The 15832-nt window shown below is 64.6% G+C and overlaps 1 protein-coding gene across 4 annotated transcripts in view; it reads right to left on the reverse strand.

The window, feature by feature from the left end:
* Positions 1–14785, reverse strand: part of GRM4 (glutamate metabotropic receptor 4) — a 105023-nt gene extending 90238 nt beyond the window's left edge. For 2 of the 4 annotated variants that reach the window (XM_084890712.1, XM_084890714.1), the window contains exons 1-2: positions 14310–14785; positions 2145–3035 (exon numbers count right to left, since the gene is read on the reverse strand). In XM_084890712.1, coding sequence (XP_084746838.1) covers positions 2145–2663 — 519 coding nt within the window. In that variant the 5' untranslated portion in view covers positions 2664–3035; positions 14310–14785. Of the gene's footprint in view, positions 1–2144; positions 3036–11771; positions 11790–14309 lie in introns of those variants that run through there. The other 2 variants (XM_084890713.1, XM_084890716.1) reach the window with 2 other exon arrangements.
* Positions 14786–15832: the final 1047 nt, after the last annotated feature.

The following is a 15832-nucleotide window of genomic DNA, read 5'->3' on the forward strand; positions in this document are numbered from 1 at the left end:
GGGCAGGCCGGGCCCCTCGTCCCAAAACACCCATGTTCCCAGGAACACGCCGTAAGGTCCAACGCGGACAGTGGCCTTTCTGAGAGCCTTTGCCGTGTCACCTCTCAACTTCCTGGCCTTCCACCTCCCTCTAATGTGGGCGTGGCCTCCCCTCAGGAGATGGTCGGAGGGACCCTGGCCCATGCCACAGTCCCAAGGCCCGCGCAGGCTGTTTCACCATCTTTCTGCAAATGGATTGTGACAAAAGCCCAGCTACGGAAGCTGCCGCAGCCCCACCCCAGCACCGGCCTCCTCGGGCCTGTGTCCCTCTCAGACAGGCTGACAGCAGCCCGGGGACTGCCCCCTCTGCTGGATGACCCAGGTCCCACCTCCATGGCAGGCAGGCTGATGTGAGCCCTCAGGATGCCCACGCCATCACCGGCCCAGCCGGGACAGCCAAGCCCTGGCCCGCCCACTGTGGGTCTCCCAGCCTTGCTGCTAACGCGGGCAGGTGGAAGGGCTGGACCAAACTACCACTCCCAGACTGCCCACCAAGGAACGGCCGAGCAGCCACCGCCCAGTGCCTGCTCAGACTGTCCTGGGCCAGGACAGCTTTCCCCCAAGTCTCCTACGTCCTTCATCTTCGTGCCCATTCTTCACAACGCACCCACTTGTTCTCAGATGCCAATAGTGTTTTCATCTGGATCGCCGAGTAAAACCAAGAAGAAGGTGCAAAGCCAAGAACCGCATGGCACAGGGGCCCACGCCAGCCCATGCAAGGTTCCGACCCTGCCCATGGGGGACAGGGCTACTGGAGCCTCCTCTTTCCCACCAGCCCCACCCCCAGCCCCAGCACAGGGATCTCTGGCACCATTCATCCCCACTTCATCCAGCCCCCACAACACAGAGGACTGGTGCATGCTGGGATTGGGCAATGGGTTCCAGAACGGGTAAAAGAGAGGGCTCCAGGCTCAGCGCTCCCACCTTGGGGCCAACAGCCTCTCTCAATCCAACCCCTAACTCTGAAGACTGAGGAGAGAAGGAGCCAGACCATCCAGAGGCTGAGAATCTGACACCAGAGTGAAGGAGAGACCCGGTGGCTTCCTCTCTGCATCCCTTCCTCCTCACCCTCCCCTCCCTCCCTCTCTCTCTCTCTCTCTCTCTCTCTATCTCTCTCCCCCCCTCTCTCTCTCTCTCTCTCTTTCTCCTTCCCTCCCTCCCTCTCTCTCTTCCTCTCTCTCTCTCTCTCTCACACACACACACACATGTACATGTACACACACACAAACACAGGGCGAACAAGGAGGCTCTGAGAGAGGAGCAGGCACGTAATTACGGGTAAAATGCTGGTAATGTTTTTCTCCCTACCCGGTAGCTTTCAGTCGCTTTACCAGCTTAGCGAAGCACTTGGCTCCAATTGAATTGCAAATCAGCAGCTCCTGCCCCAGGAAGAGAGGAAGGGCTGGCAGGGAGGGATTCCAGAAGGAAAGGGAGAAAGGTGTGCGAGGAGGAAGGGCAGAGGAAGGAGATGAGGGAGGAGGCCTGGTTCAGGGCCAAGGGCACCAGCACCGGGACCGCCGCTTCTCCAGGCCTTTTTCCATCCTCATCTCCACGCTCTGTGGCTCAGGGCCCGCGCCCAGTCACACATTTTCTCACCACAATCTCGGGGGGAGTGGGAGGGCCACGCAGGGCGACCCAGAAGAAAAACACATCTTTCTTGGGAATTGCGATTATCTGAAAACAATGTCAAAACAAGTCTTCCTTTCCTCCCTGGAGACTGTCCTATTTCCACCTGTCTACCTTTCTATCTGTCTGTCTTTCTCTATATCGGTCTGCAAATCTCCCTCCCTTCCGCTGCTCACAGGCGCTTCCTTTTTCCCCTTCTTAGTTCGGAATTCCCCGCAGAGGGGAATTGATCGAGGAGCTGCCAGCGGCAGGTGCTGTTTCAGCACCACGGTCAGCACCACCGGGCTGCGGCCCGCCCCGACACCTTCCCTCCGCTGGGCCTGTTTTCTGCACGGGACAGGCCCCGAGTGTTCAGATAGACTCCAAGGGGGAAAAAATTCTTCCCTCTGGAGTCGGGAAGGGAAGAGGAGAAGGGAGCTGGCCGGGCCCGGCACCGTGTCTGCGGAAGAAACCTCCGAAGTGAACCGGCGGCCACTAACCTTGAACAGGCGGAGGATGTTGGCCACCATGATGGAGACGGAGCTCCCGGAAGCACCGATGACGCCCACCACGCGCTCGGGCTTGGTGATGATGGGAGGGCCTCCGCTGCCGCAGCGGACCTCCGTCCCGTCCTTCTCGATGAGCGCCTGCACGAAGGTCAGCGACTGCTCCAGGGCGTGGGTGTCCCGGGAGCAGGTGTCCAGGATGCGGGCGCCCAGCGTGATGTTGGGCAGCAGGTCCGGGTCGTTGTTGATGCGGTCCAGGGCGAAGAGCATGGCCTCCAGCCGGTGGATGCCCTTCTCCTTCTTCAGCTCCCCGCAGGCCTTGCCCTCCGAGCCGCGGCCGTGCACCGGGAACAGGCCCCCCAGGGTGATGTCCCCGTCGATGCGGATGGAGTTCATGTGGGGGTGGCCCTTGGGCTTCCCCAGCGAGGAAGGCGCCCAGGGGCCGTACAGGCTGAGGAGCAGGCAGAAGGGCAGCCGGGCCCACCACCAGCCCCAGCCTCTCTTCCCCGGCATCTTGGAAGCCTCTAGAGATCCATGGACGGCAGCCCCACTCCTAGCCCTGGCCGGCCCCTGGCCCCCCAGCCGGGGTGAGCATGAGCGGAGCAGCCCCCACAGGCTCTCCGGGGTGGCTTCAGCAGCGGGGCGGCCGAGGGCTGCCGACGGGGTGAGCCATGCCGGTGCTCCTCGCCGTTCAGGCAGTGCTCAGCGGCCCCACGGGCTGTGCCCACAGGCGGCGGGGAGCGGCCACGGGCGGCCGGGCTCTGGCCTCGGTGCCCACGTCCTGCGGGCCTGCTCTCGGCGGATGACTGGACAGAGGAGGTGCTCCTAGCTCGGCGTGTCTTGGCATCAAAGAGAAAACCGCTCCGACGCTCTCCTCCTACCAACCTTCGAAGGGAGAGAGAAAGAGAGAATCAAACAGAAGCCCGAAGAAGACATCAGCTGTTCTGATCTCTCATCAGGAGCCTGCGAGGAGACGCTGGGAGTTATCGCCAAAGACTCCAAATCTCATCTCGGTTTCCTCCTGGCTGCTGCTCAACCTGAGTCAAATGGGAGAGCTTACGGCAGAAAGTGGGTCATGTTTGAACAGTTCTTGAGGCCTGTACCCACTGCCATCAGGAGCCTGGGCATCAGTGAGCACGCGCCCAGGGACAGCCGGGACTGGCCGGGAGGACGAGGGCCTTCCCCAGCACTCTGCCGTGTCAGAGAAGCAAGAAGCCAGTCCCACTGGGCAGCCCATTTTAGAGATGAGGAGACTGAGGCCCAGAGCAGGAGAGCATTTTGCCCAAGTCACACAGGTAGTGACCAGCAGAACATCGCCTAACACCCAGCCCCAGCTCCCTGCACCCAGCACCCAGCTCACAGCTCCCAGCACCCAGCACCCAGCACCCAGCTCCCAGCTCCCAGCATCCAGCTCCCAGCACCCAGCTCCCAGCACCCAGCACCCAGCTCCCAGCACCCAGCTCCCAGCTCCCAGCACCCAGAACCCAGCTCCCAGCACCCAGAACCCAGCTCCCAGCACCCAGCACCCAGCTCCCAGCTCCCAGCTTCCAGCACCCAGCACCCAGCTCACAGCTCACAGCACCCAGCACCCAGCTCACAGCACCCAGCTCCCAGCTCCCAGCACCCAGCTCCCAGCTCCCAGCACCCAGCACCCAGCTCCCAGCTCCCAGCTCCCAGCACCCAGCTCCCAGCTCCCAGCTCCCAGCTCCCACCTCCCACCTCCCAGCTCCCAGCTCCCAGCTCTGGGGCCACACACTCAGGCTCCTGGGACTGAGAGACAAGGAAGGCCAACAGGGTCCCCTGGAGAAGGAATCGGCTGGGAGCTGCTCCTCTGAGGGCTGCGGAGAAGTGGGGGGTCAGGATTCTCCTCCTGACTCAGGGGTGGACCCTCCTGTTTCCCGTTTCCACCCCAGCCGCCCAGTGACCCCAGGCAGAGAGCAAACCCTGGGCCTCCTGAGTGAGAAGCCAGCCTCCCTCCCCCTCCTTCTCTCTGCCCATCTCTATCTCTCAGTCTCTCCACGGCTCCTTCTCTCTCCCCTACTTCCTTCCTCTGAGAGTGGGGCTCCGGTTACGGCCGGAGCCACTGCACACTATTAGGATCATCGTCATTATTATTGTTGTTGTGATTAAATATTTATCTGCCAGGGTAGAGGAGAGCACACCAGCTCTTCCTCGTCTCTCTGCTAATTTGGGCTAATTTCCCCTGGGGTTCCCTCCCTCCCCCAGCCTCCTGCTCAAAGACAAGCCTCCCTCCCCTCCGTTGAGGAGGCCACGGGGAGGGTGCTGGGAGCTGAGTCAGGGCTGGGCCGGAGCGCCAGCCCAGCCTCTTCCTCAGGAGCCTGTCAGGTGAAGACCAGGAAGCCACCTGCCCGGGGTGTGCCTCGGTTTCCCTCGCCATTTGGAAGAAGGGCTTGCGTTTGGATTAGGAGGTTTCCCAGGAGAATGTGGTCCCAGGGCCACCCCCCCCCCACCTGTAAGTCCCCCACAGAGGCCGACTGCTCCAGTTCTTGGACAGGGGAGGATAGGAGAGGGCACAGACCCGGAGTCCAGCCTCAGCTCCTGGGTCTCTCTGGCAAGCACCTCCGGGCACTCCCATCGCAACCCTCACCAAAATGCCCCTCCCCGTTAGCACCTGAGGCCAGGGACACACTGGGTTCTCCGCAGCCCCGTTCTGCAGGGGAGCCCGGAGCCCAGCAGCACCCACGGGCACACAGCACCTCAGGGCGGGCCCCGGCTCAGCCAGCGCCAGTCACACCGAGCCCTGCGGGCACCCGCAGGAGAGCTCCCCGGTACCACCCGCACCCCTGAGACCAGGACCCCGTGACCTAGGGCTGGGCGTCTGTGCTCTGGGGAGGCGTAAGACTGCTAAAATGCAGGAGAGGGGGTGGCTGCAGCTGAATGGAGCTGTCACCATCGCTCACACCTCCGTGTGAGCTCATCAGCGCTCTTTCCCAGGTGGCGGTGGGGCCCGGGAGGATGTGGGGGCCTAGCTGCCGGTGCCAATACTAGGCACTTCGGAGAGAGAAACCGGAGAAGGCTTAGACAGAGGCCACAGCCCTGCCACTGCCTGCAGGGGGCCAGGCATGTCCCCTGGAGAGTCCTCAGTTTCAAAATCTGTGAAATGGGTGGGCTGGAGGGAAATGCAGGGGCATTTCCAATTGTCACGGTGATGGGAGGGAATCTCCTACTAGCCTGCATCCAGGCAGTGGTCGGAGATGCCGTGGGGACAGCCTGCACAATGAAACGCTGTCTTGTCCAAATGCCAACAGTGCCCCGAGGAGAAGTGACAGCGAATGACAACTTACTCCTGTGTGCCAGGAGCTGTCCCAGTGCTTTGCTTACACCTCCTCAGGCGATGCTCACCTCCCGATGGGCTAGGGCCGTGGTCCGCAAACTGCGGCTCGAGAGCCACATGCGGCTCTTTGGCCCCTTGCGTGGGGCTCTTCCACAAAACACCAGGCGCGGGTGCGCACGTACAGTGCGACTGAAACTTCGTGGCAGAAGTCGGTTTTCGGCCTGGGCGAGTCTATTTTGAAGAAGTGGCGTTAGAACACTCAAGGAGCCAAAGAGCCGCATGTGGCTTGAGAGCCGCAGTTTGCCGACCATGGGGCTAGGGGATTCTTCTGTCCCTAACACCCAGAGGAGGAGGCTGAGGCACCGAACCTCAGCCGGTGACATGGAGCCCAGGGACACGGAGCCTGTGCAGGCTGCCAGGCCCCTGCCACGCCACCACACGGCCACTCCCAGTTCTGGCGGCCCAGGAGCTCAGGCCGGGTTCTCCTGACACCGGGGTTTGGAGCATCGGGGCAGACTGTGTGCACTCAGGCTGGGAGGCCCCCACAGGGCAGCCGGCAGGCCCTGATCCTGAGGGCTCACGCTGGCTTCTCCTTGCAGCCTGGGCACCTGTGGCTGGCCAGGGTGCACACGCAGGCACCCATGCACACCATGTACCACACACACACACACACACACACACATTCACACAGAAAGGACACGTCCGTGTGGGGAAGGAGACCTCAGTGAGGCGAGAGGCAGATACCAGCAGGATTAGAATCAGGAGCCCAGGGACAGGTCCTGCCCGCACTGGTGGGGCTGCCCCAGCCCCCCTCCCCAGAGACGGGCCCCCCTTCCCCGGGCCCACAGGCTGCCTTTTCCGAGCTTCTCAAAGAGCTGAGCAAACCGCCGCCTCTCCCAGCCTCCCTCCTTCCTTTGATCATGAAACAGGAACCAGGGAAAGGGAAGAGTAAAAATACCCTGTGAGTGAAAGGGGTGGCGGAGAGCAGGGGCTGGGGGCGGCTGCCTCCATCGGCAGGGGAGGGGCGCCGGGTGGGGGGCTGGAGCCTCGGACCACCCCCTCCACGGCCAAAGCTCACACCGGGACGGCTCGGGGAGCCCGGGAGCCCAGGGTGGCTGTGGCTGCAGCTCCCCCAGGCGGTCTCTTGCCCCCTGACCTTCCCTCTCCCGCCCACACCCTCTCCCAGCCCGCCTTCCCCTCCCTCCCCGGCCCTGGCTCCAGGAGAGGACGGACTGGCAGGAAGGGATGCAGGGAGGGAAGAGCACTCAGTCATCTCCACAAGGCAACAGCTCGAGGGCATTTTCCAGAACATTCTCTCCTGTGAAAGGGGATTGAGGGGAGCTGGGGGTGGGTGAAGCGCAGGGAGGGCTCCGGACCTGCCTCAGGCCCTTCCCAGCCCTGACAGCGGGCGCCCGCTTTCCCCAGGTCTAACCTAATCCTCCCTCAGCAGCCCGGGCCTGAGCCAGGCAGAACCACAACCACAAAACAGCCAGATCCGAACAGCTGCTGCGATTTACCAAACCCCGATTCCGTTCCCACTGAGCTGCGTTTTACTCTCCCAAACCTAAGGGGACGGGATTTTCCCAAAACAAAGGGCAGCGGCGGACGGAAGGACCCTGCGCGGGGGTGGGGCTGGGTCCCGGCAGGCTCCCTCCTGCTTCAGCCCTCTGAGGGGCTCTTAGGCCCCTGGCTCCCAGCGGGCCAGCCCTCCGGCTCAGTGAGGACAGCCAGGCCCCGGGCGGGCTTCAGGGCTGCCCAGGCCCGTCCTCTGCCCTCCTTGGGCCAAGCCTCCTGACCTGCGGGGCCCTCGTCATCCAGGTGTATCCACGTCCCTGCAGCACTTACTTCATTTCTGGCCCCTCTGCCTCTGTGAGGCCCGGCCCAGCCCAGGTGCTCGGCAAAGCTGGGGAGTGCGGGTCTCTAGATGCCTCCACCTCCTAAGGGGAAGGTGAGGGAGAACCTGAGGTCCCTCCCTCCTTCCTATATGCCCCCCACTCACAGGAGCCAGCCCTGGGCCCCGCGCCAGCGGGCAGAGGCAGGGCTGGCTGCAGTCTGAGCTCAGGGAGCAGGTCACCGGGAGCCATGCTGCCAGCTGCCAGGGACAGTCTGACTTCCACCTGCGTGAGGCCCGGCCCTCGGGGAAAGGGCTTGGCCAATTAGCTCCCTCAAACCCTAGCAACCTTCTCCCCCCTCGGACCACAGCTCGAGGGGTCCTGTCCTGCTCCTCTGGATATTGCTACACCCGGCCCGCAGTGCCTGCGACCCCGGCCCGGCTCGCGGACATGAATGAGTGATAGATGTGAGTGACGGTTCCTGGGCTCTGCCCTCCCTTCTCTCCCAGGAAACCTATTTCTCTGTTAATAGAACGAGCATCCCTGCTCCAGTCACTCCCCCCGCCTGAGCCCGGTCTAAGGGCAAGGAGGAGCACACCCTGGGGTCCGGGCCTCAGGTCCTCGCCCCTGCACTTCCTGGAGCTGCTCCAGCTCCCCACCCCGGGTCCCCAACCCTCCCCCGTTCTGAACACCACACTCCCTGTCCCACCAAAACAAGAGGGCCTGATTCAGGAGCCCCTGGTTCTGGCTGGGCATGTGCTGGGCACTGAGGAATGTCTGTGAGAGGAAAGAGAGAGGAAGGGAGGCAGGGAACGTAATTCTTTAGCTTAATGCCAATGGAAACGAGGGAAAACTTTAAGTCAACTGCTTGTGCTTCCCCCACCCTGCTTCCCTCCAGCTTCCTCCCTGTGACCCTCGGCCACTTGAAGAGACCCTTCCTCCTCCAGGAAGCCTGCCCTGATTATTCCCGTTCCCATTGTCTCCTTCCTCCACACCTAATGCCACACAACTCTCTGTTGTTATTTGTCCCTGAAGAGCGCATTCAGGGCCTGCCTACATAGGACCACCTCCTCACCTCTGTCCCCACGGCTAGCCCAAGGCTCAAACACAGGAAACTCTCCATAAATAATAAGACAAAGCCCGGTCCCTGCCCAGAGCCAGCCTGGCAGCCACCCTGCTAAGGCAGAGCCGTGAGCAGGGGTCTGCAGGGGCATCCGGTCCACAGAGAGGAACCCCGCCTTGCACCGAATTCTTACAGCCCTCGGTGTGGTCAGGCAGAGAGCACAGCCCTTCCTGCCACACCGTGGCTCAATATGTCTCTCAAATGCCCGCTGAGCACCTGCTGTGTGCCAGGCTCTGCTCTGGGACGGGCACCGAGAGAGCGGCACGGACACAAACGCCTGCCCTGTGCAGCTACGGTCCCGGTGGGGTGGCACAGGAGAGGCAATCAACACACCTACACACAGAGGTGTGGCCCGCCAGGGGCTGTGAGGGAATCAGGTGTCAGGAGACAGAGAAAGGCCCAGAGGGGCATCCTGGGGGGAATGGGGCAAGGAAGGCTTCCCTGTGGAGGTGGCACTGGGTAAAGATTAAAACAGTAAAAGGGCCCACCGGGTGGGCGGCTCAGTGGGTTGGAGCGTAGTTCTGTTCAGCAAAAGGTTGGGGGTTTGATTCCCAGTCAGGAAACATACCTAGGTTGCAGGTTCATCCCAGTTGGGATACAAACAGGAGGAAACTAATAGATGTTTCTCTCTCACACCAATGTGTGTGTGTGTGTGTGTGTGTCTCTCTCTCTCTCTCTCTCTCTCCCTTTCTCTCTAAAATCAATAAAAACATACCTGCGTGAGGATTTTTTAAAAAGCAAAACACTAAAAGCTGGGGGGGAGGGGTCAATTGGGTGAAAAGAGACATATGTAAAACTTCAGTGGAAGGAAGTTGGAAGGAAGGAAGGGAGGGAGGGAGGAAGGGAGGAAGGGAGGGAGGGAGGGAGGGAGGGAGGGAGGAAGGCCGGCCAATGAAAGCATGGGCATGTATCTGGGAGAAACACATCCCAAGTAGCAGTAGCGAGAACAGCAAATGCAAAGGCCCTGAGGCAGGGGAGGAGGTCAGAGAGGCACCAAGCACAGGACCCCTGGTGGACAGAGAAGGGAGGGCCCACCAGCGGCGATGGGCAGAGATCCCTGACAGGAAACGCTGAGGCTCACGGGGCAGCAGCCTGCCGAGGCCACAGCAGTTCCCAGCAGCCGGCGTAGAAAATAGCACCTCCCCTCCGCCCTTGCTTCCGCCAGGTCAGCCCAGAAAACGCCAGCCCTGACTTCCGCCTCACCCAGCGCGGGGGACCAGCCTCCAAGCTCAAATCCGCCCGGATCTCCTCCTACCAGCAGCCCCTCCTCTCGTGCAACCCAGGCCTCTCCTTCCCCCAACTCGCCGCAACACGTGCCTCCACCATCCTGTTTTCCCACCGAAGACCCAAGCGGCAGAGTCTCTGTTCGCAGCTGCTGCTGCTGTGGGCTTCCCTGCTGATGCCTTCTTCCTCCTCTCCTCCCTCCTGCCTCCCGCCTCAGAGCTCCCACCCCAGCACCGCCTGGACAGCTGGGCCCTGGCTTAGCAAGTCAGCACCCGGACTCTACCGTCTCCCTCAGCGGTGAACAGAGTCAGGTTGTGGGTGGGCCTTCCATCCCGGCCACACGCAGTGAGGCACGGAGAAGGGACAGGGGCCCCTAAGAAGCCATCACGTACCAGAACCTTCAGAATCAGGCCAGGCCCCGATTCTTACTTCACTATTCACATCTAAAACCCGCCCCTTGGCAATGACTGTTTTTACTACAAGTCCTGGGCCCCGACCAGCGAACAGGTCCAGGGGGTAGTAGCTGTCCCGAGGGACGGAGGGGGGCCTGGGCGGGCGAGTGCACGGGACAGGGCAGGACACACAGCCCCTGGGCCCGGGGCAGCTGGCGGAGCTCCCGGCGCTCGGGGCCATCACACAGCGGTGCCCAGGGCTTTCTCCGGCGCTCGGCAGCGCAGCGCGGCTCGGCCCGGAATGGCCTGGGCTGTCATCGGGGGCTGTTCCCAGCGCCGGCAGATAATATCTCCTTAATTGAATGGGGTCCGGATAATGGCATCACGCCCCGCGTTCTCGATTTATCTAATATACGCGTGTGCACATATTTAAGCCGCACTGCTGCCGCGAGATTGCTAAATGATGAGATTAATAATAAAACATTTTGACAGGCGTCATCGGCTTTAATTGAAGGGGTGATCATTACTATCCTTTTGGTGCTCGTTTTCCAGCCAAGAGAGACGGCCAGGCCGGAGGAGGCGCTCCCTGGCAGGGCTGGGCGCGGGGTGGGCAGGCTGCAGGGCAGGCCTTATCTTTTCTAAGCAAGTCCTGTTACCCACCTCCCTTTTGTTTCATATATGTTTATTGATTTCAGAGAGGAAGGGAGAAGGAGAGGGAGAGAGAAACGTCAATGATGAGAGAGAATCATTGATTGGCTGTCTCCCACACACCCCCCACTGGGGATCCAGCCCAAACCCGGGCATGTGCCCTGACAGGGAATACAACCGTGACCTCCTGGTTCATGGTCAATGCTCAACCACTGAGCCACGCCGGCCTTTTAGGAGAAGCTCAAACAGTGAAACAGAAGTGGGGGAAACTGAGGCAGAAGTTCCAGAGTCTGACTGGGGCTGGAGCCTGGAACAGAGCTACAAGCCTGGGTGGCTGGGAGGCCAGAGACTGGGCAGAGAGAACTCAGTGGAGGGAGAACCAGGGCCGCCAGGAGCGAGGGGAAAGGCAGCCCGCACTCTGTCAGGGCCAAAGGCAGTGAAATCTCTAAATTAATTTTTGATGGTCGCCTGCTAGCTGGGGCAGAGTTAACACGAAAACAAGTCGTCCCTGCCCTTTGCAGGAGCTGGCACCAGGCTGGGCGGGAGCAACAGGGAGCTGGTACCCTCCGCTCCAGGCCCGCTGCCCGCCTGGGGAAGGCCCTCGGGTTGGCCTGGGCAGCCAGCCGCTCCTCTGCCAGCCCCAGCGAGCAGGGCGAAGCCCAGAGGCCAGCTCCCCCACACCTTCTCCGGGCAGCAAAGGCTGCCACCGTTCTGCAGAAGTGAGATAACCTTCCAGCCGACAGGCCCAGCTGCGCAGGCTGCCACGGGGCCTGCCCGCCACCAAGCTGGGTTCCGGGCTGAGCAGAGGAGGACAGCAGGGTGGGCAGATGTCGTGGTGGGCGGTAATTAGGGGCTGCCAGCCCGCACTTGTCTCGGGGAGAGGACGCGTCTGTTGGCTGTAATTATAGCCCACGGAAGCCCGTGGGCCTTGGTCCCATCCTTCCCTGCCAGCTGTCCCCAGGGAGCGGGCAGCTCTGGTGTGGCCAAGCATCCTGAGTCTGAGCCGGGGCCCTCCCAGCCCTCTGCCCTGGGTCCACCCTCTGACCCTTAGGGCCAGCACCCTGCTCACTCACCCACTCACTCCTCACTTACTCACAGTCCCCTCACCTGCCTCTGCCTGCCTGCTGCTGTGCACGGGCTCCTCCAGGACACGTCCCGCCTCCAACAGGCACGAAGCCTGCAGCCGCCCAGAGGAAGGGGGAGGAGGGCCAGGCTAGGCCACTGAGGCCAAAAAGGCAGCTCAGCTCCCGCCACACTCCACCTCCACTGCTCCCTCCCCTACTGCCTGGCACACGGCATGCCCCCCTACGCCTGGACATCTCTCCTGAAACCCGCCCCCACCAGCAGAGAGCACGCCCTGGGGTAGGCCATCTCCCTCTCGGGTCTCTCTTAAACGCACAGGTCCGTGGCAGGGCAGCCTTGAAGGGGCTGAGCTCCCAGGAGGGGAAACTCTGCTGTCTTCCGCTCTGAGAGGATTGTGGGTGCTGACGGGTGGGGAAGGAAAGTTGGCGGCTGAAAGGACAGAAGTTGGGGGCAGGTGAGGACCGTGGTCACCGCATTCACAAATGGGCAGGCATGCCCTCCAGGGCTAAGCAGAGGCTCAGGGCGCCATCCTCAAAGGCCCTCTAGGAAGTGGTGGCCAGCGGGGAGGGGAGAGGGGGGGGGCTGGCTCCACTCTCCACAGTAGCCAGACCCTCACCTCTAGTCCCCAGGGCCTGCCCAGTGGGTGACCACACCCAAGAGCGTCCAGAGCCCTGGGGGGGACTGCGTCTGCCACCCCAGGGAAAGCCCCTGAGGTCCTCACCTCTGCGTGGAGCCCTGAGGCCTCGGAGAGCTGGGACTGTACACAGAGCCTGGGGCGGCCCCGCAGCCCCTGTGGATCCAGAGGAGCGTGGAACAGACCCAGAACCAGGGGAGGGAGATGGGAATTAGAATAGTCATTTCTTCCACAGGGAGCTGGCCCCGGGGCTGTGGGAACCGGATGTGCAGTGGGGAGACTCGGAGCGCTGGCCGGCTGCCTGCCCGAGCCCCACTGTCACCCTAGAATGTGGCAGGGAGGGGCTGTGATGGAGCGCGCACCCCCCTATCCCCCCCAGTCCCCCCACACACACGCCCTCCTCCCATCAGAGAGGCCTTCCTGCCAGACTACAGGAGGGGCAGAGGGACTAGCTGCTCCATCAGACACGGAGCTCCGGGCACCCCGCTAGGCAAACCCAGCTCAACACCGCAAAGCCGCTCCTCCTGCCGAGGGCAGCGAGGCTGGCGCGGAGGGGAAGCAGGAGAAGCCGCCTCCAGGACCCGAAGCCCAGCGGCCGGGCTGTCACTGTGGCCCGGGGGCAGGGGGCGCTCGTCCGCACGTTCGGGCCTCAGGACTCCCCGCCGCCGCCACCGCCTGGCATTTCAGCACCAACAGCCTTGACCGCCCGGTGCGGGGCGCCGCTCCGCCGTCCTCCCTCCCCTCCCCTCCCCTCCGCCCGCGCCTCCGCGGAGGGGCTCCCCGCTCCCATGAGCGCCGGGGAAGCCCGACCCCAGAGGGGACCCCACCGGGGCGCACGCACACACACACATTCACACACACTCACACACACTCACACGCTCTCACACTCATCACACTCACACTCACACACACACTCATTCACACGCGCGCGCACACACACACACACACACTCATACACACACACTCACACACACACATTCACACACACGCACACACACTCACACACGCAGCGCCGGGCTGCCACACGGAGGATGAGTTCCTCTGGGTCCGGGGAGGTCGGTGCAGACTGTCCGAGGAGCACTGACCCCCAGGCCCGGGGCGGGGGACCCCGAGCGCCACCCCAAACCGGCGCGGCCAGGCGAGCGGGCGCGGGCTCCGCGGGGTCCAGGCGGCGCTGGCGGCCGCGGAGCGGGACGCGGGGCGGGAGCAGCGGCCGAGGCGCTCGCGGCTGGCGCTGCCTCCGCCGGAGGGACGGGAAGGGGTGCGGGTGCTGCCCCGCTCCCGCCGGCCCTGCCCCCGCGAACCGGCGCGTCCCCGCCGCCCCCACCGAGAGCCGGCAGACCCCGGGCAGCGGGACCTGACATAACCTCGGACCCGGTCACCTCCCCCCGGACCCGGGCCACCTCCCCCCGGACCCGGGCCACCTCCCCCCGAACCCCGGTCACCTCCCCCCGAACCCCGGTCACCTCCCCCCGGACTCGGGCCACCTCCCCCCGGACCCGGGTCACCTCCCCCCGGACCCCGGTCACCTCCCCCCGGACCCGGGCCACCTCCCCCCGGACCCGGGCCACCTCCCCCCGAACCCCGGTCACCTCCCCCCGAACCCCGGTCACCTCCCCCCGGACTCGGGCCACCTCCCCCCGGACCCGGGTCACCTCCCCCCGGACCCCGGTCACCTCCCCCCGGACCCGGGCCACCTCCCCCCGGACCCCTGTCACCTCCCCGGCCCGCAGGACGCAGCCGCCGGCCCTCCCCGGGGCGTTCGGGGCGGCCCCGAGGGGAGACCCCCAGCCCCCAAACTCCGCGGCCGGCCTTCCCCCGGAGCCCGAGCGCGGGAGCTCCGGAGGCCGCCTCCCCGCGCCCGGTCCCCCCGCAGCCCGCGCCAGGCCGGCGGCACCGTCCCCGCCGGTCCCCGCGGCCACACTCACCGCGCCGGCGGGGTCCGCCCGCGGAGGGTCGGGGCGCGGGGCGGAGGCGGCGGAGGTTCTCGCGGGGCCGGGCCCGGCCGCGGCGGCGGCGCTGACGCTGCGGACCGAGCGGGCGCGGAGCCGCCGGAGCCCCGGCGCCGCGGGGAGGAGCCGGGGCCGCTGCAGCGGCTGCTCCGGGAGCGGCGGGCGGGCGGGCGGGCGGGCGGGGAGCGCCGGGCAGCCCGCTCCGGCCGCCGCGGGGCGCGGGGTCCAAGCCGGGGGGACGAGCGAGGCGGCTCCGGGCAGCGCGGTCCGGCCCGGGCTCCGGGCGGGGGAGCGAGGGGCGCGGAGCGGGAGCCCACCGCGGGCGCAGCCGGCCGAGGAGCGGGCGCCGCGGCGGCGGGAGGAATGGGAACGCGCGGGAGCCGCGGAGGAGCGAGGGCAGCAGGGCCGGGCGGCGCGGGGCGGCGGGAGGGCGGGGGCGCCCGGAGCACGAGGGCCGGCAAGTTCGCGCCGCGAGTGCGGGCCGAGCGCGTGGCGCTTCCGCCGCCTTTAAAGAGGAGCACCCGGGAGCCCCCGCCCGCACCCGCCGCCGGAACCGGTGCTCTCCGAGCCCGCCACCCGCCGCCACCCTCCACCCCCCTCCACCCTGCACACCCCGCCGGCTGCGCCCCTCCCGCCGGCCCCGCGGGCGCCCCCTCCTGGAAGCCCCTCCTCCCCTCTTCCCGCCGTGCCATGTCAGCTCATCGAACCACCGCCCCCACCCGGGACGTGGCAGGGACCCCCCTGACCCCAAAGATTGGGGTCATAGGACACAGGAGTGCAGCAAAACAGCGGTGCAAAGGGGTGGCGCTCCTCCACGCCCCCACCCCCTCCACCTCCATCTGTCAGTAGCTCCCCCATCCTCCCATCCGCTGAACTGTGGCGTGTGCCTCCCTGTGGCGTGTTCATTTGCACACCCCACTGCTCCTGGTCCAAGCATAGGACACGCGGGAAACTGAGGCCCAGTGAGGCGATTCTGCTTGCCCCTGGTCACACAGCCTGTGGGTCCCTTTCCACTGAGACACCACGCCACCCCAGAGCCCCACCAGGTGAGGGGAACCCCCTCTCCAAGGCCCACAGCTCGCTGGCTTCCCTCTGGTTTGCAACGTGTAACAGGTACCCTGGCCAGCAGCTGCAGCAAACCTGGGAGAGAATCCCTCCGCAGGGAGAAGCTGGAGGCCCGGAGGGCTGAGAGAAATCCCGGGCGGCAGGCGGGAGGAGGGAGGAGGTGCCATGTGGCCCCCTTAGGGTGGCAGGAGCATCGCCTCCAGCCTGCAGAGACTTCCATTAGAGCTGTGATGTGTGACGTCCTTGTCCCAGGCAGAGCGCCTGGGAGTGGGGGAGGGGGCTGGCCCGTGGCCTCCTCCCCATCAGTCCTCCTGGCTGACCTCAGCGTGCCACCCTGTGCTCACCGGTGCCCAGGCCCGGGACAGTCAGCACCTTCCCACAACCCAGCCCCTGACTTCCATATCAGTCAGGAATGTCCGCGGTGTCTGACTCCT

Source organism: Pipistrellus hanaki (genome assembly GCF_964339955.1).
Source record: "Pipistrellus hanaki genome assembly, chromosome: 7".
NCBI classification, from domain to species: domain Eukaryota; kingdom Metazoa; phylum Chordata; class Mammalia; order Chiroptera; family Vespertilionidae; genus Pipistrellus; species Pipistrellus hanaki.